Below are 25,108 nucleotides of genomic sequence, written 5' to 3' on the forward strand. Positions count from 1 at the left end.
CATGTGATCATATCCCAAGGTAAATCAAGGTTTGAAATTCTTTTTTTTTGGTCAAATACTATATCTGTTGGGCTTCATGCGGTCAATTTGCAGTGTACAAATTATAACCATATCCCAGCTGCTCAAGAAAAAAAGTGTCAATAGCTGAACGAAATTGAGGACCCCTGATCTGCTGGTTCCTAGCAGGAAAACCTGTGCCTCTGCATTAGTGATATCACACTTATACAGTACTGTAGGTGTAACATCAGAAAATAAACATGATAAATGAAATGCAAAAAATATCAAGTAATATCATAATGCTAATTGTTTAATTTGTGATACATTGTACAGATTTACATGTTTTTTCCCCATGATAATTTAGTTGGAAACATTAATCGTCAATATGTCCGTATCATACAATAGTGTACAATCATATTTACATTTAAATGCATACGTGTGCATGGATTTATATTATGTAGCAGATACATTAAATAAAAATGGCTAAATTACAAAATGACCATTAAATTAGCAGGTCAAAATGAACAGATAGACATACACGTGTCATTAAGCGAGCGTTACTCTTTGGCCGGGTTTGAATGTCACTGTGCTCTGAGACTTTCCTTCTCCCAAAGCTCCAAAGGACTCATACCTGATGAGACAGAAAACAACAAGGCTGGAAAGAAAATGCTTTAGACCAGGGATGGGAAACTTTGATGGGGGTGGGGGCCACAAAAAACAGAACTCATCATGAGGGGCCGCAGTGCCTGGTGGGTATGCATATATATATATTTGGTGTTTTGATTTCCTGAGAAATTGATCAAAGTATTGACATTTTTATGGAAAGCAAAGATGTACTGCAGTACTACTCACAGGTCTGTGTACCTCCTCCAGTCCTGCTTGCTGAGGGAGGCTCTGGTGGCATCCAGGGCTGAGGTGAGGTGGGCCTGACACAGGAGCAGACCAGGCCTGATGGGGCCACCCTGGACTGGGACACTGTCCTCCTGCACAGACAGACAAACACCTCCTACAGTTACTAGTGCTTTGAGAGTAATGTATGAAAAGTGCTTTATAAACAGAGTTACTATTCCAGATAAAGTACTGACAGTAGCTCGTCTGTAGTTGCTCTTGATGTTGCTGATTTCCAGACGGAGGCGGTCTAGCTGCTCATGGCTGAGCTCCTCGTAGCCATCCTGTAGAGAGGACATATAGGCCGGGGGGTGGGAGAAGCCAGGGTCTCTGACCGACGCACCGGTCAGGTCATTAGAGTTGGGCCCCGAGACACCCTGGGAGTTCTAGGGGGACAGACAAAGGGAGGGTGAGAACAAAACAGCTTTAGACAGAGCTCTCCACAAAGGAGTGCATGTCATTTAAAAAGATTAGCTAATAACTTATAGACCTACAAGGGGTAACATTTATTGGATAGTTCCAAGAAGATGGTTTGTAGCTGTTCAACAACATTTCAACTAACTATCCACTAACCCTAACCCTTATTGTTAGCATGCAGATGCTTAGATTGACCATCCATAGATCTATATGGGACTTACTATCCAAATAAAGTGTTACCCTACACAGTTCTTTACATATTACATTATTGTCATCCCTCTAGTTCCCTTCCCATGACACTATGTGATTGATAGATTGGACAATCAATCATAATATTGTGTCCCAAATGGCACCCTATGACCAATATCATGCACTACTTTTGACTAGTACCCTATGGCCCCATAGGACCCTGGTTAAATGTACCGTAATTTCCGGACTATTGAGCGCACCTGAATATAAGCACAGAATTTTTTTTTAAGTTTTTTTTTTAACATAAATAAGCTGCACATGTCTATAAGCCGCAGGTGCCTACCGGTACATTGAAACAAATTAACTTTACACAGGCTTTAACGAAACACGACTTGTAACAAAAATAAATAGGCTTTAACGAAACACGGCTTGTAACAAAAATAAATAGGCTTTAACGAAACACCGCTTGTAACAAAAATAAATAGGCTTAAACGAAACACGGCTTGTAACAAAAATAAATAGGCTTTAACGAAACACCGCTTGTAACAAAAATAAATAGGCTTTAACGAAACACCGCTTGTAACAAAAATAAATAGGCTTTAACGAAACACCGCTTGTAACAAAAATAAATAGGCTTTAACGAAACACCGCTAGTAACAAAAAAGAAAACATTTGCAGTAAACAGAAGCCTACCAAGAAAGTCATTGCTCCAGACCAAGCTCCCGTGCAGCAGCTCTATTTCCTTTTCCAACAGCCAGAACAATCGCCTTCAACTTGAAAGCTGCATCATATGCATTTCTCCGTGTCTTTGCCATGATGAGGGTGACAAAATGACCACCGTAATCAGAATGATGGGAAGTTTGGGCGCGCTCGATTTAATCTAAACAGTAAACAAAAAAGTTGTTTGACCTTAACCCGGTCGGCAATTTCATTGGTCTAATGAAAGCTTCATGCCGGCAAAAAACTGAGCACGTCACAGAATGTTTTTTTTATTAAATTTTTTTTATTTCAAAGCGGGAAAAATCCATATATTAGCCGCGTCATTGTTTATGCCGCGAGGTTCAAAGCGTGGGAAAAAAGTAGCGGCTTATAGTCCGGAAATTACGGTACAGTAGTTCACTACATAGAGAACAAGGTGCTGTTTGGGACGCAGCCCATCATCTCACCAGTCCTGAGGGGGAAGGGTTGCCCAGCTCAGACTCAAAGGAGCTGCCGAAGTACAGCCTCCAGATGTTACCACGGGGGTCCTCAGGGGGGACGTCACCGAGGTCCAGCAGCACCATGGAGTGGTCCAGCCCGCACCCTCTCTCCCCTTCCCCCGTCGAGTCATCAGACCCACTGCTGTGGTTCAGAAAGATCATGGAGGACAGGCTTATGTCGCTGTCCGAACCCGAGCCCAGGTCCTAGAGGGATAGAGAGGAGAGGTTTACTGGTTCTGGAGGGAGAGAGAGGAGAGATTTACTGGTTCTGGAGGGAGAGAGAGGAGAGGAGAGGTTTACTGGTCCTGAAGGGAGAGAGAGGAGAGGTTTACTGGTCCTGGAGGGATAGAGAGGAGAGGTTTACTGGTCCTGTAGGGATAGAGAGGAGAGGTTTACTGGTCCTGGAGGGATAGAGAGGAGAGGTTTACTGGTCCTGGAGGGAGAGAGGAGGAGTTTACTGGTCCTGGAGGGAGAGAGGAGAGGTTTACTGGTCCTGGAGGGAGAGAGAGGAGAGGTTTACTGGTCCTGGAGGGAGAGAGAGGAGAGGTTTACTGGTCCTGGAGGGAGAGAGAGGAGAGGTTTACTGGTCCTGGAGGGAGAGAGAGGAGAGGTTTACTGGTCCTGGAGGGAGAGAGAGGAGAGGTTTACTGGTCCTGGAGGGAGAGAGAGGAGAGGTTTACTGGTCCTGGAGGGAGAGAGAGGAGAGGTTTACTGGTCCTGTAGGGAGAGAGAGGAGAGGTTTACTGGTCCTGTAGGGAGAGAGAGGAGAGGTTTACTGGTCCTGTAGGGAGAGAGAGGAGAGGTTTACTGGTCCTGGAGGGAGAGAGAGGAGAGGTTTACTGGTCCTGGAGGGAGAGAGAGGAGAGGTTTACTGGTCCTGGAGGGAGAGAGGAGAGGTTTACTGGTCCTGGAGGGAGAGAGAGGAGAGGTTTACTGGTCCTGGAGGGAGAGAGAGGAGAGGTTTACTGGTCCTGGAGGGAGAGAGAGGAGAGGTTTACTGGTCCTGTAGGGATAGAGAGGAGAGGTTTACTGGTCCTGTAGGGATAGAGAGGAGAGTTTACTGGTCCTGGAGGGAGAGAGAGGAGAGGTTTACTGGTCCTGTAGGGAGAGAGAGGAGAGGTTTACTGGTCCTGGAGGGAGAGAGGAGAGGTTTACTGGTCCTGGAGGGAGAGAGAGGAGAGGTTTACTGGTCCTGGAGGGAGAGAGAGGAGAGGTTTACTGGTCCTGTAGGGATAGAGAGGAGAGGTTTACTGGTCCTGGAGGGAGAGAGAGGAGAGGTTTACTGGTCCTGGAGGGAGAGAGAGGAGAGGTTTACTGGTCCTGGAGGGAGAGAGGAATAGGGAGGAGAGGTTTACTGGTCCTGGAGGGAGAGAGAGGAGAGGTTTACTGGTCCTGGAGGGAGAGGTTTACTGGTCCTGGAGGAAGAGAGAGGGATAGGGAGGAGAGGTTTACTGGTTCTGGAGGGAGAGAGGGATAGGGAGGAGAGGTTTACTGGTCCTGGAGGGAGAGAGAGGAGAGGTTTACTGGTTCTGGAGGGAGAGAGAGGAGAGGTTTACTGGTTCTGGAGGGAGAGAGGGATAGGGAGGAGAGGTTTACTGGTTCTGGAGGGAGAGAGGGATAGGGAGGAGAGGTTTACTGGTCCTGGAGGGAGAGAGAGGAGAGGTTTACTGGTCCTGGAGGAAGAGAGAGGGATAGGGAGGAGAGGTTTACTGGTCCTGGAGGGAGAGAGAGGAGAGGTTTACTGGTCCTGGAGGAAGAGAGAGGAGAGGTTTATGGTCCTGGAGGAAGAGAGGGATAGGGAGGAGAGGTTTACTGGTAGTGTAGAGGGATAGGGAGGAGAGGTTTACTGGTTCTGGAGGGAGAGAGAGGAGAGCTTTACTGGTCCTGGAGGAAGAGAGAGGGATAGGGAGGAGAGGTTTACTGGTTCTGGAGGGAGAGAGGGATAGGGAGGAGAGGTTTACTGGTTCTGGAGGGAGAGAGGGATAGGGAGGAGAGGTTTACTGGTTCTGGAGGGGGAGAGGGAGGAGAGTTTTACTGTAGTCACAATCCTAGGAGGATATTGCAACGTTATTGCTGCATCTAGTGCTTTGAGGATGAAGTTGTTACACTTCTATGCCCAGACAACGGATCCCAGAAACCACAGGAGGATGGTGGGAGGAGCTACATTGCATTCGGAAGTATTCAGACCTCTTGGTTCATCTTTGCCTCGATCCTGACTAGTCTCCCAGTCCCTGCCACTGAAAAACATCCCCACAGCATGATGCTGCCACCACCATGCTTCACCGTAGGGAAGGTGCCAGGTTTCCTCCAGACGTGACACTTGGCATTCAGGCCAAAGAGTTGAGTAGACCAGAGAATAGACCAGAGAATCTTGTTATTCATGGTCAGAGTCATTTAGGTGCCTTTTGGCAAACTCCAAGCGGGCTGTCATGTGCCTTTTACTGAGGAGTGGCTTCCACCTGGCCACTCTACCATAAAGGCCTGATTGGTGGAGTGCTGCAGAGATGGTTGTCTTTCTGGAAGGTTCTCCCAACTCCACAGAGGAACTCTGGAAGTCTGTCAGTGACCATCGGGTTCTTAGTCACATCCCTGACCAAGACCCTTCTCCCATGATTCCTCAGTTTGACCTGGTGGCTAGCTCTAGGAAGAGTCTTGGTGGTTCCAAACTTCTTCCATTTAAGAATGATGGAGGCAGGTGCCTCCAGAGTGGCGCGGTGGTCTAAGGCACTGCATCACAGTGCTAGCTGTGCCACGAGAGATCCTGGTTCGAGTCCAGGCTCTGTCGCAGCCAGCCGTGACTGGGAGACCCATGGGGCGCCACACAATTGGCCCAGCGCTGTCCGGGTTAGGGGAGGGTTTGGCCGGCAGGGATGTTCTTGTCCCATCGCGCTCTAGCGACTCCAGTGGCGGGCCGGGCGCATGCATGCTGACACACTGGTGCGGCTGGCTTCTGGGTTAAGCGGGCATTGTGTCAAGAAGCAGTGTGGCTTGGCTGGGTTGTGTTTCGGAGGCACAGGCCCGACCTTCGCGTCTCCCGAGTCCGTACGGGAGTTGCAGCAATGGGGCGAAATGGGGCTTTTTTAAAACCCTTTTTTTACCCAAACAAAAACACACAAAATAAAGAATGATGGAGGCCACTGTGTTCTTGGACCTTCAATGCTGCAGACATTTTTTGGTACCCTTCACCAGATCTGTGCCTCGACACAATCCTGTCTCGGAGCTCTACGGACAATTCCATCCACCTTATGGCTTGGTTTTTGCTCTGCATGTCAGAGCAAACTGTGGGACCTTATATAGACAGGTGTGCCTTTCCAAATCATGTCTAATTAATTGAATTTACCACAGGTGGACTCCAATCAAGTTGTAGAAAGAAGGATGATCAATGGAAACAGGATGCACCTGAGCTCAATTTACAGTCTCATAGCAAAGGGTCTGAATACTTAAAAAAACAGATACCTTATTTACATATTTTTTTATAAATTTACAAACATTTCTAAACCTGTTTTCGCTTTGTCATTAGGGAGCATTGTGTGTAGATTGATAAGGGAGAAAAAAATATTTAATACATTTTAGAACTAGGCTGTAACTTATCAAAATGATGAAAAAGTCAATGGGTCTGAATACTTTCCAAATGCACTGTATAGGAGTACGGGCTCATTGTAATGTCTGGGATGGAATAAATGAAACGGGATCAAACATATGGATACCGTGTTTGACTCCATTCCAGCCATTACAAGGAGCACGTCCTCCTATAGCTCCAGCCTCCACTGTCAGAAACCTCAAAATATTATTGGTCCTTCACAGCGAGCCCAGCAAATCTTTGTTGGTTCCTTTTACAGATCCATTTACCTCTACCATTCATTACAACTACTACACTGTTAATGACATAAATCCATGTAGCTCTACTATTAAACCCGTAGCCCTCTCTACTGAAGCTATGGTATTAGAACCAATAGCTGACTGAATATCATACATTGCTGTAGTGTATCTCTACCATTAGACCCACAGCGACCCCTGGCGGTAGGATGACTCACATGCAGCAGGCTGGGCCCCAGGCTGCTGTGGATGGCCTCTAGCTGGGCGTTGTACAGCAGGGCCTTCAGGTCAGCGCCAGTGAACGTGTCTGTGGCCCCGGCTATCTGCTCCAGGTCCACATCGTCAGCCAGGGGAACCGAGTGGCTCAGAGCCCTCAGGATCTCTACACGCGCCTCCTGGGGGGGGGGGGGGGGGGACAGGCCCATCGGGTTATATATATATATACGTAGCTAGAACAGCCCTGGACTTGATATTCTATTGATCACTGAGAAACACTGGAACAATGAGATGTGACAGGGTGTCAAATGATCACTCATGTTCATACTAAAATAAAATGGTTTCCTCCATTACAATCACTCAAAAGGCTGCGTCCCAAATGACACGCCATTCCCAACATAGTGCACAAGTTTACCATTGGCCCTATTTAGGACTGAGTGTGGTTCAGACCTGGTCAGGAGGGGAACAGTATAGACTATATAGGACTGAGTGTGGTCCAGACCTGGTCAGGAGGGGAACAGTATAGACTATATAGGACTGAGTGTGGTTCAGACCTGGTCAGGAGGGGAACAGTATAGACTATATAGGACTGAGTGTGGTCCAGACCTGGTCAGGAGGGGAACAGTATAGACTATATAGGACTGAGTGTGGTCCAGACCTGGTCAGGAGGGGAACAGTATAGACTATATAGGACTGAGTGTGGTCCAGACCTGGTCAGGAGGGGAACAGTATAGACTATATAGGACTGAGTGTGGTCCAGACCTGGTCAGGAGGGGAACAGTATAGACTATATAGGACTGAGTGTGGTCCAGACCTGGTCAGGAGGGGAACAGTATAGACTATATAGGACTGAGTGTGGTCCAGACCTGGTCAGGAGGGGAACAGTATAGACTATATAGGACTGAGTGTGGTCCAGACCTGGTCAGGAGGGGAACAGTATAGACTATATAGGACTGAGTGTGGTCCAGACCTGGTCAGGAGGGGGACAGTAGAGACTATAGAGAACTGAGTGTGGTCCAGACCTGGTCAGGAGGGGAACAGTATAGACTATATAGGACTGAGTGTGGTCCAGACCTGGTCAGGAGGGGAACAGTATAGACTATATAGGACTGAGTGTGGTCCAGACCTGGTCAGGAGGGGAACAGTATAGACTATATAGGACTGAGTGTGGTCCAGACCTGGTCAGGAGGGGAACAGTATAGACTATATAGGACTGAGTGTGGTCCAGACCTGGTCAGGAGGGGAACAGTATAGACTATATAGGACTGAGTGTGGTCCAGACCTGGTCAGGAGGGGAACAGTATAGACTATATAGGACTGAGTGTGGTCCAGACCTGGTCAGGAGGGGAACAGTATAGACTATATAGGACTGAGTGTGGTCCAGACCTGGTCAGGAGGGGAACAGTATAGACTATATAGGACTGAGTGTGGTCCAGACCTGGTCAGGAGGGGAACAGTATAGACTATATAGGACTGAGTGTGGTCCAGACCTGGTCAGGAGGGGAACAGTATAGACTATATAGGACTGAGTGTGGTCCAGACCTGGTCAGGAGGGGAACAGTATAGACTATATAGGACTGAGTGTGGTCCAGACCTGGTCAGGAGGGGAACAGTATAGACTATATAGGACTGAGTGTGGTCCAGACCTGGTCAGGAGGGGAACAGTATAGACTATATAGGACTGAGTGTGGTCCAGACCTGGTCAGGAGGGGAACAGTATAGACTATATAGGACTGAGTGTGGTCCAGACCTGGTCAGGAGGGGAACAGTATAGACTATATAGGACTGAGTGTGGTCCAGACCTGGTCAGGAGGGGAACAGTATAGACTATATAGGACTGAGTGTGGTCCAGACCTGGTCAGGAGGGGAACAGTATAGACTATATAGGACTGAGTGTGGTCCAGACCTGGTCAGGAGGGGGGCAGTAGAGGGACTTGTCCAGGCGGCCAGGCCTCAGCAGGGCAGGGTCTATAAGGTCTGGACGACTAGTGGCAGCCAGGACATACACACCTGGACATGAGCATGCACGCACACGCACACACAGAGGGAAACATAAGACAAGCAAACCGCTAAGCAAAAGGAACATTGCTGGTAAAATGACTGTACTGCTGTTCATTTGTCTAAATTTATAAAAAAAAATAAAAGGAAATAAAGCCGACTAAGCAAAGCCTAATGAAATGGGCCAAAAGCTAGTAGGATAGATAGATAGGGTACTAACCCTGGGTGCTGCGTGCCCTGTGTAGGGACTGGGATAGATAGGGTACTAACCCTGGGTGCTGCGTGCCCTGTGTAGGGACTGGGATAGATAGGGTACTAACCCTGGGTGCTGCGTGCCCTGTGTAGGGACTGGGATAGATAGGGTACTAACCCTGGGTGCTGCGTGCCCTGTGTAGGGACTGGGATAGATAGGGTACTAACCCTGGGTGCTGCGTGCCCTGTGTAGGGACTGGGATAGATAGGGTACTAACCCTGGGTGCTGCGTGCCCTGTGTAGGGACTGGGATAGATAGGGTACTAACCCTGGGTGCTGCGTGCCCTGTGTAGGGACTGGGATAGATAGGGTACTAACCCTGGGTGCTGCGTGCCCTGTGTAGGGACTGGGATAGATAGGGTACTAACCCTGGGTGCTGCGTGCCCTGTGTAGGGACTGGGATAGATAGGGTACTAACCCTGGGTGCTGCGTGCCCTGTGTAGGGACTGGGATAGATAGGGTACTAACCCTGGGTGCTGCGTGCCCTGTGTAGGGACTGGGATAGATAGGGTACTAACCCTGGGTGCTGCGTGCCCTGTGTAGGGACTGGGATAGATAGGGTACTAACCCTGGGTGCTGCGTGCCCTGTGTAGGGACTGGGATAGATAGGGTACTAACCCTGGGTGCTGCGTGCCCTGTGTAGGGACTGGGATAGATAGGGTACTAACCCTGGGTGCTGCGTGCCCTGTGTAGGGACTGGGATAGATAGGGTACTAACCCTGGGTGCTGCGTGCCCTGTGTAGGGACTGGGATAGATAGGGTACTAACCCTGGGTGCTGCGTGCCCTGTGTAGGGACTGGGATAGATAGGGTACTAACCCTGGGTGCTGCGTGCCCTGTGTAGGGACTGGGATAGATGGGGAACTAACCCTGGGTGCTGCGTGCCCTGTGTAGGGACTGGGATAGATAGGGTACTAACCCTGGGTGCTGCGTGCCCTGTGTAGGGACTGGGATAGATAGGGTACTAACCTGATCATTTGTCTAAATATATAAAAAATGAAAATATATCATAAAACTAAATCAAGCCGACTAAGCAAAGCCTAATGAAATGTATGTTAAACATATGACAGCAGTGTCTGTTCTAGGTGCCGCTCTCCTCTCTCCGTACCCTGTAGTCCCTCCACCCCATCCAGCTGGGTCAGTAGCTGGTTGACCACCCGGTCAGTGACCCCTGTGTTGTCGTGGCCCCTCCTGGGTGCCAAGGAGTCAAACTCATCAAAGAACAGGATGCAGGGCTTAGCAGCCTGGGCTCTGCAGGGGAACAGAAACACAGGGAAGTATAGGATAACACTACACCAGCACAGTTTGTAGCTATGGTTACAGTATTGTGTAGCAAAGTGCACACACCTCTGGAAGATGTCTCTGATAGCCTGCTCACTGGCTCCAATGTACTTGCTGAGGAGTTCGGGACCCTGACAACAGTATTAAAAAAAACACACTCATATGCGACTCAATGAGACCATGCAACAATAAGTTCCCAGTGTTAACTCTTACCATGTATTCTTGTACTAGAACGTATTTCAATCAATCAAATGCATTTCTAAAGCCATTTTTATATCAGCAGATTTCTCAAAGTGCTATACAGAAACCCAGCCTTTAAGCATTCATATATCTAGTCACCGATACTGGGGCTGTGAACACAAATGGCACCCTATTCCCTACATAGTGCACTACTACCCTATGGTCCCTGGTCAAAAGTAGTGCACTATATAGGCAATAGGGTGCGATTTGAGACGGGTCCTGGTACATTTCAAACCCACCTTGACACTGATGAAGTTCATCCCACTCTCCTTGGCCACGGCACCAGTCAGCAGGGTTTTCCCAGTGCCTGGAGCGCCGTACAGCAGAAGTCCTGAGCGCTGCCGGATGGGAAGGCTGGAGAAGAGCACCGGATACTGGAACATACAGAGAAGACTGACATGAGTGAGAGATGGGTGACTATCCAATAACACACCAAGTACCTCATATCAAATTCTATAGACGAACAGCTCCACCAAAACTGAGACAAAGATCTACAGCAGCACCAATTCATGTATTCATCCAACCTGTCCTGTATACTGTATAACCTGGGTAAGTAATTGAGAACCATTTTTCTGGTACAATAACAACCTGGTCTTCCTGTGAGATTTGTACTGACCTGATCCCAGATCATTGTTACGCTCACTATAGGAGTTAGCAAGACAACACACACAGATCTGGGACCAGGCTAGTGAGATTCACCTTGGCCGGTAGCAGGATGGTGTCCATGAGTAACTGGCGTACTTGATGCAGCCCCCCTACCCTCTCAAGGCCTGCACCACTGGGGCTCTGCAGCTGAGCCCCCCACAGAGTGGGAGGGGTGAAGCCCTTCAGAGCCTGCACAAAATCCCTCCACGACAGACACACCCCTGGGACGAGAAGAAGACAGAGTATACGACGTTACAATAAAGACAGCATAAGGACTGATTCTCATTTCAAATGGACAACCAAGTACAGTACTCTATTACTGTAGTCATGTGATAACCATGTGTTGTGTTTGAAGTTGGGAGATGTGTGTTATGGGTTTGGTGTGAATGAAATATCTATAGCCTTTGTTTACTAATTCAACGTCATTTTTAGGAATCTGAAGGATGCCACAAACAGAGATAGTTTTATATATGGGCCAAAAGCTAGTAGGATAGATAGGGTACTAACCCTGGGTGCTGCGTGCCCTGTGTAGGGACTGGGATAGATAGGGTACTAACCCTGGGTGCTGCGTGCCCTGTGTAGGGACTGGGATAGATAGGGTACTAACCCTGGGTGCTGCGTGCCCTGTGTAGGGACTGGGATAGATAGGGTACTAACCCTGGGTGCTGCGTGCCCTGTGTAGGGCGTTGGCATGGATGGCCCTCTCTAGCAGCAGGGCCAGGTCACGGGGCAGGTAGCCCTCTGTTTCCTTGGCAACAATCCCCAGGTCGAGCGTGTGTAGGGTCTCCTTGGATACAGCAGTCTTACTGAGGATCAGACAGCGCAGGATCTCTCCTCTCTGGGCCTGACAGACAGACAACACAGTCACAATACATATCAAATTTTACTTGTCACATTCTTCGTAAACATCAGTCGTGGCCAAAAGTTTTGAGAATGACACAAATATTAATTTTCAAAGTCTGCTGCCTCAGTTTGTATGATGGCAATTTGCATATACTCCAGAATGTCATGAAGAGTGATCAGATGAAATAGATTCATTGCAAAGTCCCTCTTTGCCATGCAAATGAACTGAATCCCCAAAAAACATTTCCACTGCATTTCAGCCCTGTCACAAAAGGACCAGCTGACATCATGTCAGTGATTCTCTCATTAACACAGGTATGAGTGTTGACAAGGACAAGGCTGGAGATCACTCTGTCATGCTGATTGAGTTTGAATAACAGATCAGCTGCAGGATCGGGGCACCACCAGTACAGAGCTTGCTCAGGAATGGCAGCAGGCAGGTGTGAGTGCATCTGCATGTACAGTGAGGCAAAGACTTTTGGAGGATGGCCTGGTGTCAAGAAGGGCAGCAAAGAAGCCACTTCTCTCCAGAAAAAACATCAGGGACAGACTGATATTCTGCAAAAGGTACAGGGATTGGACTGCTGAGGACTGGGGTAAAGTCATTTTCTCTGATGAATCCCCTTTCCGATTGTTTGGGGCATCCGGAAAAAAGCTTGTCCGGAGAAGACAAGGTGAGCGCTACCATCAGTCCTGTGTCATGCCAACAGTAAAGCATCCTGAGACCATTCATGTGTGGGGTTGCTTCTCAACTCCAAGCATTGATTATGCAAGAACGGGCTGCCATCAATCAGGATGAGACCCAGAAGTTAATTGACAACATGCCAGGGCGGATTGCAGAGGTCTTGAAAAAGAAGGGTCAACACTGCAAATATTGACTCTTTGCATCAACTTCATGTAATTGTCAAAAAAATCCTTTGACACTTATGAAATGCTTGTAATTATACTTCAGTATTCCATAGTAATATCTAAAGACACTGAAGCAGCAAACTTTGTGGAAATTAATATTTGTGTCATTCTCAAAACTTTTGGCCACGACTGTAGACTAACAGCGAAATGCTTACTTACGGGTCCTTTTTTCCAGAAAAAAATATAAATGCTACACTTACAGATGGTCCACATTAACCGTTTACAGATGGTCCACATTAACCGCTTACAGATGGTCCACATTAACCGCTTACAGATGGTCCACATTAACCGCTTACAGATGGTCCACATTAACCGTTTACAGATGGTCCACATTAACCGTTTACAGATGGTCCACATTAACCGTTTACAGATGGTCCACATTAACCGTTTACAGATGGTCCACATTAACCGTTTACAGATGGTCCACATTAACCGTTTACAGATGGTCCACATTAACCGTTTACAGATGGTCCACATTAACCGTTTACAGATGGTCCACATTAACCGCTAACAGATGGTCCACATTAACCGCTAACAGATGGTCCACATTAACCGCTAACAGATGGTCCACATTAACCGTTTACAGATGGTCCACATTAACCGTTTACAGATGGTCCACATTAACCGCTAACAGATGGTCCACATTAACTGTTTACAGTAGGTCCACATTAACTGTTTACAGATGGTCCACATTAACTGCTAACAGATGGTCCACATTAACCGCTAACAGATGGTCCACATTAACCGCTAACAGATGGTCCACATGAACTGTTTACAGTAGGTCCACATTAACCGCTAACAGATGGTCCACATTAACTGTTTACAGTAGGTCCACATTAACTGCTAACAGATGGTCCACATTAACTGCTAACAGATCGTCCACATTAACTGCTAACAGATGGTCCACATTAACCGTTTACAGATGGTCCACATTAACCGCTAACAGATGGTCCACATTAACCGTTTACAGATGGTCCACATTAACCGTTTACAGATGGTCCACATGAACTGTTTGGCATAATTATTATCACAAAGGTGAATATGATGCCTTTATACAAATTACTCGACAGTGACAAAGCGAGACATAATTATGTAATACACATTATTAGAAAGAAAGAAAGCTACATGTAGCAACAAAGACACCATCATGTCCGCGTAGCAACAAAGACACCATCATGTCCGCGTAGCAACAAAGACACCATCATGTCCGCGTAGCAACAAAGACACCATCATGTCCGCGTAGCAACAAAGACACCATCATGTCCGCGTAGCAACAAAGACACCATCATGTCCGCGTAGCAACAAAGACACCATCATGTCCGCGTAGCAACAAAGACACCATCATGTCCGCGTAGCAACAAAGACACCATCATGTCCGCGTAGCAACAAAGACACCATCATGTCCGCGTAGCAACAAAGACACCATCATGTCCGCGTAGCAACAAAGACACCATCATGTCCGCGTAGCAACAAAGACACCATCATGTCCGCGTAGCAACAAAGACACCATCATGTCCGCGTAGCAACAAAGACACCATCATGTCCGCGTAGCAACAAAGACACCATCATGTCCGCGTAGCAACAAAGACACCATCATGTCCGCGTAGCAACAAAGACACCATCATGTCCGCGTAGCAACAAAGACACCATCATGTCCGCGTAGCAACAAAGACACCATCATGTCCGCGTAGCAACAAAGACACCATCATGTCCGCGTAGCAACAAAGACACTATCATGTCCGCGTGACAACAAAGACACCATCATGTCCGCGGACAACAAAGACACCATCATGTCCGCGTAGCAACAAAGACACTATCATGTCCGCGTGACAACAAAGACACCATCATGTCCGCGTAGCAACAAAGACACCATCATGTCCGCGTAGCAACAAAGACACCATCATGTCCGTGTAGCAACAAAGACACCATCATGTCCGTGTAGCAACAAAGACACCATCATGTCCGTGTAGCAACAAAGACACCATCATGTCCGTGTGACAACAAAGACACCATCATGTCCGTGTAGCAACAAAGACACCATCATGTCCGTGTAGCAACAAAGACACCATCATGTCCGCGGACAACAAAGACACCATCATGTCCGCGGACAACAAAGACACTATCATGTCCGCGGACAACAAAGACACCATCATGTCCAAGAAATATTCATTCAGTTACTTCTTGCTACTTTGATGGTAAGACAAAATAGATATTTCAGAGCATTGGCAACCAGCGCAAAGTCAAACTGGATAAATGGATGTGGTTCCCAGATCTAGGATTAGCTTATTCTCCCCCGATGCTAACCTGAGCCATTAGAGGTAGAAATGCTAAACTGACCCAAAATCAGCGCAGGGGCAACTTGACCCTACCCCAGTTACCTGATCAGGAGGCTGGATGTGTATGAAGCCCTGGAGGAAGTGGGAGCCCTGCACCTCCCTGAGTGACGGGTGGAGGGAATGTTCACAGTGACTGCTGATGACCAGACACACTAGGCTGGAGCGCACCACCACGTCATGTACCATGTCTCTTAGACCTGGACAACACACACAGGGAGGGGTCACGACACACACACAGATATTAGATGTCTATGAACAAGAAATACACACACACACAGAGTTGTATAGGATCATACTCTGGGCAATGTGCAGCCTTAGGAGAGCCTCTGGTCCGTGTTCATGTTCCGGTGAGGTCGGTGCCCCCGTCACATGATCCAGGTCATCCAGCAGGACCACCGAGGGCTGTCTCCACACCGCCTGTTCAAAAACCTCTTCCAATATCTGCCTCACGGTCTCTGCTCTCTTCCCTGCAGAACATTATACAACAACACTGTATCATCATGGTCAAAAATAAACAAGTCACCACAGACATAAGTGAAAGGTCCAACTCCCACCTTTCAGCTTTTTGCAGTCAACCACCTCCACATGAGCATCCAGGTCCTCCATAGTTTTCCTACACAGAGCTTTGGAGAGAGCCGTCTTCCCACTTCCCTGTGAGGGAATACAAAACACACACCGGACAGTCACCAATGCTCACAGTCCACAATCCGATTGAGTGTGTCACTACAGCTGGCAGTGGTATCTGTTTTAACCTACATATTAGCCCTTAATATCAAGATCAAACTCTTTTAACTCAATGTGATCTGACTTGGACATTCAGATCATGTCAGAATCAGTCCTGCTGATTTCTGGGAAAGATTGACAGAATGACCTGATGAGGTCAGAGGTTACCTTGGCCCCTGTAATGAGCAGGGCTCCGCCCCGGAGGCCCCGACCGGTGGACACCAGCTCCCAGGAGAGAGGCCGTCCCATCAGGCTGTGGGAGAGGAAGTCAAACCCCGTCTTACTCTGCTCCTCCACACCACTGGGGACAGCACAAGAGGAGAACACAGGTCACATCATGGCAGAGGCAGGGCAGTGACACACTTTGGCTGCGTTCCAGGCCGATTACATTGCAGATGCATGCCAGATCGCATAATGCCTGGATAGGTGTTTAACATGTCAACTAAGCAAATCATTTGATATGGCAGTCTGTTGCCCGACTGCGCAGTGGATGATGTGGCACACAACCATTGGTTGACGCAATGCAACGTCTGCAATGTAGTCGGCCTGGAACTCGACCAATATAAAAACATTACCATTAATCAACAATCAAGCAAAAACATCAATTCTATACAGTTTGTGAGATGTTTAGTATAAGAATATCTATTTGGTTCACACAGCTATCACTTCAACAGGTTACGGTGTGTTCTGTAAGGAATCTGGTGGTTTACCCAAGACTGCTGAGAGAGGGTAGATCTTGATTAGGGGTCTCACCCATGGCTTTCACTGTAGGCATGGTTACAGGTTCCCTGACAACCTAGACATCATGAGAACGGGGGGGTGCAACTCAATATTAGGAAGGTATTCTTAATGTTTTGTACACTCAGTGTATGAAGTCTGAGTAAGCAAAGCTTGTCCCTGATACCTGTATGTCTGATTTCTGTATCACACATGGAGCCAACAGAAACAACTGGTCAGGAGCTTTACTCTCCGGCTCAGGTTCTGACTTCAACACAGTCAGAGCAAACTCCACCTTGCCTGAAGTGAGAAGACCAAGATTGTATTACATTTACAATGCAATCCATACGCTTTGGGTGAGATTGAAGGACCTGCTGCCAACCATCACAGAGTGACTTATTCCCTCTGACATTTCTTGATTTCTTGTTTATTATTTGTGTACAGTGCCTTCAGACAGTATTCATACCCATTGACTTATTCCACATTGTTGTGTTCCAGCCTGAATTCAAAATGGATATAGATTTGTTTCTCACCCATCTACACAATGACAACGTGAAAACATGTTTTTAGAAATGTTTGCAGATGTATTGAGAATGAAATAAAGAAATCTCATGTTCATAAGTATTCACGCCACTTGAGTCAATACTTTATAGAATCTATTTTCACAGCTATTACAGCTGTGAGTCTTTCAGGGTAAGTCTCTAAGATCTTTGCACATTATTCTTGAAAAAATGATTCAAGCTCTGTCAAGTTGATCATTGCTAGACAGCCATTTCTTAGTCTTGCCATAGATTTTCAAGCTGATTTAAGTAAAAACTGTAACTAGGCCACTCAGGACCATTTAATGTCGCCGTGGTAAGCAACTCCAGTGTAGATTTGGCCTTGTGTTTTAGGTTATTGTTCTGCTGAAAGGTGAATTTGCCTCCCAGCGTCTGTTGAAAAGCCGACTGAACCAGGTTTTCCTCTAGGATTTTGCCTGTGCTTATAGCTGTATTCCATTTCTTTTTATCCTAAAAAAACTCCCTAGTCCTTGCCAATGACAAGCATACCCATAACATGCCACCACCATGTTTGAAAATATGAAGAGTGGTACTCAGTGATGTGTTGGATTTTCCCTGAACATATCGCTTTGTATTCAGGAAAAAAAGTACATTTATTTCTCACATTTTTTGCAGTATTACTTAAGTGCCTTGTTGCAAACAGGATGCATGTTTTGGAATATTTTTTATTCTGTTAAGGCTTCCTTTTTTTCACTCTGTCATTTAGGTTAGTACTATGGAGTAATTACAATGTTGTTGATTCATCCTCAGCTCTCATATCACAACCATTAAACTGTGTAACCATTTTAAAATCACCATTGGCCTCATGGTGAAATCCCTGAGCAGTTTCCTTCCTATCCGGCAACTGAGTTAGGAAGGACGCCTGTATCTTTGTAGTGATACACTATCCAAAGCCTAATTAATTACTTCACCATGCTCAAAGGGATATGCAGCATCTACTTTTTTTTTTTTTTACCCATCTACCAAGCGGTGCCTTTCTTTGCGAAAATGTTAACCACTATTATTGAACACAAAATGAGACCATGCAACTTATTATTTGACTTAAGCACATTTTTACTCCTTTATTTAGGCTTTCCATAACAAAGGGGTTGAATACTTACTGACAAGACATTTCAGCTTTTAATTTTGTATTAATTTCAAAAAAGTTCAACAAACAAATTTCCACTTTGACATTATGGGGTATTGTGTGAAGATCAGCGACACATAATCTAAATTAAACCACTTAAATTCAGACTATAACACTACAAAATGTGAAAAAGGTCAAGGGGTGTGAACACTTTCTGAAAGCACTGTATTTGTTTGACATTTTACTGCACAGTTAGAAGCTAGTAACACAAACATTTTACTGCAGCCGCTATAGCATCTGCCAAATGACCAATAAACTTGGATTTGATTTTTATAGTGCACTATAAAGGGTACAGGGTGCCATTTGTGATGCAACCTATGTGTACCTTCAGTGGCAGGTAGGAGGATGGTGTTGCAGCGGCCGGTCAGACAGGCTAGTGGTTCGTGGCTCTGGGTGTGCAGCCAACCCAGGAAGGCAGTCTGAATCTCCACCTCACTCACTGCTGCAAGCTAGGAGGACATCAGGCCAGGGGTCAAACAGCAACACGGAAAGTACAAGATTAGGCTGAATAGAACAGTAGAATCCATAGAATTACATATACCAAACGTACCAATATGTCAAAGTTCTGGAGATATAACATGATGTAAAAATAAATGTTACCAGTGGTTTTAAAGGCTGCAGGTGGATACTGGTGGCTACTTTAGGAGTTGACTTGATTGGCTTGATTCTCACTGATGAGTGTGGATTGATATGAAGACTAGTTTCCAGGGATTGTGGGATCTGAGAAAAACAACTGTATGAGGCATGGATACATATGAGCCTCAATATGAATAAGTTAGAGCTGAGAAACCTGGAAACCATGGGTAGAACGATTGAGAATGGGTCATTTGATTAGGCCTACATCGTGCCTAACTTGAGTTTAGACCATGGCTTAAGTACATGTACTCACCCAGACCTTTCCACTGTGGAGCTCTCTCTCTCTAGATGACACCTGCTTCCCTTTCAGCCCCTCTGTAAGGTGACACACCACCTTGACTACAGTGGCATCCTCTTTTTCCTCCCTGTCTCCTGCCCCACCAGCACCACCGGGCTGGGGAGCACCCCCAGCACCGCCACTCTTCTTCTTTTCCATGGCCTGCTTAGCCCTCTCTCTCACCTCCTTGGGAGAGAGGACCTTGGACAGTAGGCCGTACGTCACAGCTGGCTGGCCTCCATTGATATTACCTCCCATCTGCTGGCCCCAGGGCAGGATGTGGACAACCCCATGGGTGGCACTCAGAGGGCCAGGAGACACGGGCGGTGCTCTGCACACTCTGAAGACTGAGTCACTGAGGAGGGCAGGGATGGTGGGGATGGGGGGAGTCTCTCTCACAGGGTCATAGTTCCCTGTTAGCATGTACCTGACCAGGCTCTTTACGTCTGCAATCCCACCCCACTGCTGGGGGCTCTGGAGGGCAGCAGTGTTAGGACGTTGTTCTACAGGAAGTCCAGTCTCCTGAACGCTGAACTCCTGAGAGGACCTGGAGGAGGGTGAGAGGTCAAAGTTCGGCTGCCTGTGGAGGGGCTGGTTCTGATTGGATAAGGATGATCCAAAAGGAGCGCAGGAGAGGTCCTCACTTCCAGCACGGATTTTAGGAGAGACGTGTAGCTCTGTGAACTGCTCTAATCGACCGTACGGTACAGTTGGGGTGAGTGAAGCTGCAGAAGAAGAAGAGTATGAACGATAGTATTACATGAACTGCAGATGAGGCTGGTGGGAAGAGCTATAGGAGGACGGGCTCATTGTATTGGCTGGAATGGAGTAAATGGAATGGAGTCAAACATGTGGTTTCCATATGTTTGATACCATTCCATAAATTACATTCCAGACATTACAATGAGCTTGTCGTCCTCCTATAGCTCCCCCAACCAGCCTCCTCTGATCAACTGTTTCTTTGGTCATAACATAGGAGCTGGTGATTTCATATCTGTTAGATGTTGAGAAAATGTAAAAAGTGAAAATCAGTGCTGACCGATTCTGATGTAGATGACTGTTCTCTGGTCCACCCACACAGGAAACACTGCATCAGGAAACACCACTCTAATCTGATCCAGGAGCTGCTGCTCCAGCGCTGCACTGTGGAGCTCCTGAGGACAAGACATGGTTAAATATTTGCCCATCCCAGACTGTACATTTACGAACCATATTGACAGTTGCTCTTCAATGTTGAATTTGCTCTGACAGCAAAGGATCAAAACTAGCATGGGTAGCTGTCTGTTGCATAACAACGACAAAATAGTTGAATGAATAAGAAACCCACAGGCAACACTCCCAGGCTATACTAAAACCATACGGTACTAATTGTTTCTGATGGGTGAGCTTGCCTTTTGCACAATACTGTACAAAAGCCTCTCTATAGGTTCTCACCAGGATTTCCCAGTCGTCAGAGGAGAGTGGTTCCACAAACACCTGCTGTACAGACAGGACCTGCTGGCACGACCGCAAGAAGCCCTGAAACCATCCAACATGAGTTAGTAATCAGGAAATGTGGGGTTATCAAGGCATGATGAGTTTGGGGAATGGGCAAGAAGATAATTAGTGAATGGGACATTATTACCTGCTCTCCATCTCTGAGTCCAAGCTTCTCTCCCAGTTGCCTGCTCAGCGCTACTTTATGGTCCTCCTGGTTGGCAGGGCTTCTGCTTCTGGTCCAGCTGAGGAACACACGGGCATCATGACCCCAGGACAGCTCCAGGGCCTGGTTCTTTATAACACAGAATATAGCTAATTGCATGAAAAAACGTTGGGAAAATGTCATACTACAGATCAGACCAGAAGAAATGGCATGCAATGGTTACAAGTGCAAGTTATCTACCGGTAGTTTGCTGATAGTTTGGCATAGTTATTACTTGACACAACTAAAAAGACAACACTAACTAGCTGTTAGCTAGCTAGCTAGTTTATAGCTTACGTCATGGAGAGAGAGCTGTTTTAACAAGTTTGAAGGAAGGTGAAGAAAACAGTTCTTCGTGTTGTGGAAAATCAGAGTGACAGGTTGGATGCCATGATTGCCCAACATAACTAAATATGTTTGCAATATGATCAAAATTCCCCTTTTCAGAGCATGGAAATATACTGTTAGTAGCTAGCTAGCTAAGCGACGTGAATGTACTCTTGGGAATCGATGCATTCGGTGCTATGTCTGGCAGGCAAAAGTAGCTGACCTGCTTTTTTGTTTTTCACAGAGACATCGATGAGCTCAGATCCGATTATTGTCGTCTGGGAAACTACTTCCGGTTTGGTTTTGTTGTAATTCGCAAACATGGCAGGATTTACCAACAGCTCATGTTGGAGCACTCCAGAGGTTTATAAACATCATGAGCAGCAAAAGATTTGCCCCTCACGACCGAAGTATAGAGAAGGGAGGAGACCTAAAGCAGTTAAGGTAGGAATATCGTTTCCTTCAGCGAAATGCTGTATCCATGCTCAATACTTGGCCAAATGAGCTAGCGAATTAGCTAGCTAGAAATCGAATGTATTTGGTTGATTGATAGATACAATTTATTGTATTTCTAACCCGTGCAATATTGCCCATGTAGGTGTACACCATCAACTTGGAGTCTCGTTACCTGATGTTGCAAGGAGTCCCAGCCATCGGGGTGATGACAGAACTGATCGAGCTCTCTGCGCTGTACGGGGCTGTGGATGAGTACAGGGTGCTGGATGAGTACCCTGCAGAGCAATTCACAGAGGTCTACCTCGTCAAGTTCCAGAAACTCACCAGTGCAAGGTTAGGACAGGTTTTATAGGTTAGGATGAGATAGACAGGGACAGGTATTTCCCCTGACCATCATGTAACCTGATCAGGAAAAACTTCAGGCCCTAGTTTTATCTAGCCTAGTTGTACACAAGCTGGTAGACCACCTGTCTCAGCCAGTTACACTTTAAAGTAATTGTGTTTCAGGGCGGCCAAACGGCACATGGATGAGAAGAGTTTCTTTGGAGGTTTACTACATGTGTGTTATGCCCCAGAGTATGAGACGGTGGAGGACACCAGACTAAAGCTGCAAGACAGGAGACGATATGTGAACACGATGACTCAAAATAAAGGTACAGATGTTGTGCTAGTAGAATATTATCAGAACTATCTCAGGTATGTCATTCCCAATGTAAGAATGATTATTATGATGTAGTTAGTTGACATGTATGATTATTCTTTGTTGGTTGAGAAGCAAAGGAACAGGACCAGGGGGATGAAGAGAGCAAAAAGCCCATGTCTTCATATACAGTTGCTACCACAGCCAGGACTTCCTCAGGTGATGATCAGAGATCCAGTGATACCAGCAATAAGGGAGAGACTTCGAGTACCAGCCAAGGCCATTATTTAGGATTTCCCTTATTGCCTTTACCCCCACAGGAGTTTCTTCCTTACAGACATGCCCCACCTTATGATCGGTCGTATAGTTATCAGGCAAACCAATGCAGGACTATTCCAACAGAGGACAAAATGGGGTCATTGCATAATGCCATAAATATTAAACAGCAGCTGGCACCCAGTGTAAGCAGCGTTCCATCCTCTTCTGGGGGAGACAGAGGAATAGTGAAAAGACTGAGTAAGAATCCACCCCCTGCAGCACCCCCAAGATTCATACCGAGGACCACCCATTTGGAGAACAGAAAACGGAAAATAGTAGAAACGAATAAAGACTCACTTTTTGGCTTCGTGGACAAAAATGAAACCCTCATTGGACCAAAACTACCAGACCGGCCTAAGATGGATATGGCAGACGAGTCATTGAACATAACAGCCAACATGATCAGAAATACATTGAAAAAGGTATATTCGTGGTCATTTGCTTCTTAAAATTGTTCACTCACAATTTCATATCATTGAAGAGTCATACTACACTACAGTAAATTCATTTCTTTCCTTGTTGTCAGGTTGCATCAGTTCCTGAAGTCAAGCCAGCAGAGAAGAAGACAAAGTCCGCAAAGCCTCGGAGGAGGATCTAACAGACCTGTCCTGAAAGACTGCTTCTCACAGGGAATGAGGTGGACATTAGCAAGTTCCTACATTTACACCATTCAAACGGAACATCATATTTCCTCAACATGTTTTATTTATACATTTCCCATCAGTGTATGAGCAGATTTTTGTTTATAAAAAATAAAAAATGGTGTTATGAAAATGAATAACTTAGTGATGTCCTTAATGCTCAAGTGGATCCTGGAATGCATGCTGCTCAAATGCCAATATGCTCTGTAACACAAAAGGAAGGAACATGTCAGACAATGGCAAAATATTGTCCAATATTTTATTATTGTCCAATAACTATACGACCGACTGTTTTTACAGTCTTAACTTCAAGGGTCACCTTGGCATCGTGAAGGCAGGTTCCAAAAGCCTCAAGCAATAGATTCTCATCTCTCACATCCTTTTCCAAGTCTGCATAGGACAGTCTGCTGTCATGGTCCTGAGGAAGGAAACAACTCATTGATATTTTATGTTCAGACAGTATATTTAATCTGAAACATGAATTGGTCAATTGTGGCCAAGTTAAACAGTGATTGTAAACACAGGGTACAATGCAGTTAGCCTGGCAGGTTAAACAATAGGTAGCACAGCATTCAGCCTGATTTAACTTGATGAAAATGAAGATAAACATTTTGTCATTACCATCTTCTTGAGCGTGATCACCAGCAGGTCAGTGATGCCCTCGTCTGGGTCCTCCTCTGGGCTGTCTGATCAGGCTGTTCTTCAGCATGTGGAACATCTCTTTCTGGGAAATGTACCCAAGTCATACACATCAAAGCTGTGAAAACCAAATGGGGGTCAGAGTCAATACATGGATAGTAATGTCGTAGATAACAGTCAAAAAGCCTACATGATACACTTTATAGCTTTCTTAAACTTTATTTTTTATCCAATGCCCCATGGAGAAAGAATGATAGTCCCTCAATCCACTCTTTCACACTGACGTAGCTGTCGTTGTCCTTGTCAAATGCGCAAAAGACTGGAATATAATTAAAAAAAATTGGTGATACCTTACCACATCAGTATCATACTTTATTTGATGCTTACATTTACATTTACGTCATTTAGCAGACGCTCTTATCCAGAGCGACTTACAAATTGGTGCATTCACCTTATGACATTCTGTTTCATGTGACAAAAGAGACACACCTACCTCTATCCATGATCATATCATCAGTCATTCCAAAGGTGTTGTGCAGAATATTCCTGAATTTCCCTCAGTCCAGGCCATTCCCTATCCTCCTGTCACTCTGATCCCCCAGGAGTCCATTGAATAGTCGGATCAGACACTCCGTTTCTGTTTAGTGTTAGTACTGCTTCCATATGCATCATTTCAGTTTACATAGACTGATATGTGATTTTATTAATTTGCATAAACACAGGACATACTTTGACATGATCTCAACAAAGCAAGATTATAGCGCCCCCCATCTGTCACGTAAACAGTGGTGCCAACACGTTCAATGGAAGGTGAGTTTTGGTTGGAGGAGCTAGGAAACAATAGCTAGCTATTAACTTTTCTTTTGTTTGCACGTTTTGTTATTAGATATATAGCTACTGTAGCTAGATAAATGCAGATAAGTAGAAACTAGGTAGTTGGCTAGCTAGCTTTTCTTTTTAGAAGTTCTGCTAAACGTTACTGTAACGTAGCTATCTCAGCATACAAGGTAGACTATCTCTGCCAACTAACGTTAGCTATCAAAACTCATACTTACAGTGTTTGACGTGTTTAGAAAGAGTTTCAGCGAGATTCTGAATAAATTTTCTATTCATAGCAGACATTTCAGCCATTGTAGATAGGG

General features: G+C 46.1%; 2 protein-coding genes across 3 annotated transcripts; one reads left to right on the forward strand and one right to left on the reverse strand.

Moving 5' to 3' along the window:
* Positions 1-286: 286 nt before the first annotated feature.
* Positions 287-21,488, reverse strand: LOC106570437 (peroxisomal ATPase PEX1). Of its 2 annotated transcripts, none has more exons than XM_014142767.3 (24): positions 21,243-21,488; positions 20,889-21,035; positions 20,699-20,782; positions 20,304-20,418; positions 19,241-19,989; positions 18,952-19,071; positions 18,677-18,800; positions 16,853-16,965; positions 16,659-16,744; positions 16,117-16,249; positions 15,780-15,876; positions 15,522-15,692; positions 15,268-15,422; positions 11,795-11,981; positions 11,192-11,358; positions 10,732-10,866; positions 10,319-10,383; positions 10,080-10,222; positions 8,629-8,732; positions 6,725-6,901; positions 2,658-2,894; positions 1,083-1,271; positions 850-980; positions 287-628 (listed from the first exon to the last, which is right to left on the reverse strand). In XM_014142767.3, the coding sequence occupies exons 1-24, from the start codon at positions 21,348-21,350 to the stop codon at positions 544-546; spliced, it is 3,822 nt and encodes a 1,273-aa protein (XP_013998242.3). In that variant the 5' UTR covers positions 21,351-21,488; the 3' UTR covers positions 287-543. The 2 variants fall into 2 exon arrangements, with proteins under 2 accessions (XP_013998242.3, XP_082817393.1); XM_082961267.1 differs by having other exon boundaries at positions 20,889-20,985; positions 21,243-21,480.
* Positions 21,489-21,518: 30 nt separating this feature from the next.
* Positions 21,519-23,467, forward strand: rbm48 (RNA binding motif protein 48). The gene is made up of 5 exons (XM_014142769.3): positions 21,519-21,716; positions 21,871-22,061; positions 22,236-22,381; positions 22,504-23,108; positions 23,213-23,467. Exons 1-5 carry the CDS (start codon positions 21,594-21,596, stop codon positions 23,282-23,284), a joined length of 1,137 nt encoding a protein of 378 aa, XP_013998244.2. The 5' UTR covers positions 21,519-21,593; the 3' UTR covers positions 23,285-23,467.
* The last annotated feature ends 1,641 nt before the right edge of the window (positions 23,468-25,108 follow it).

This window comes from Salmo salar, chromosome 14 (assembly GCF_965601325.2).
Source record: "Salmo salar chromosome 14, fSalSal1, whole genome shotgun sequence".
Lineage (NCBI taxonomy): Eukaryota > Metazoa > Chordata > Actinopteri > Salmoniformes > Salmonidae > Salmo > Salmo salar.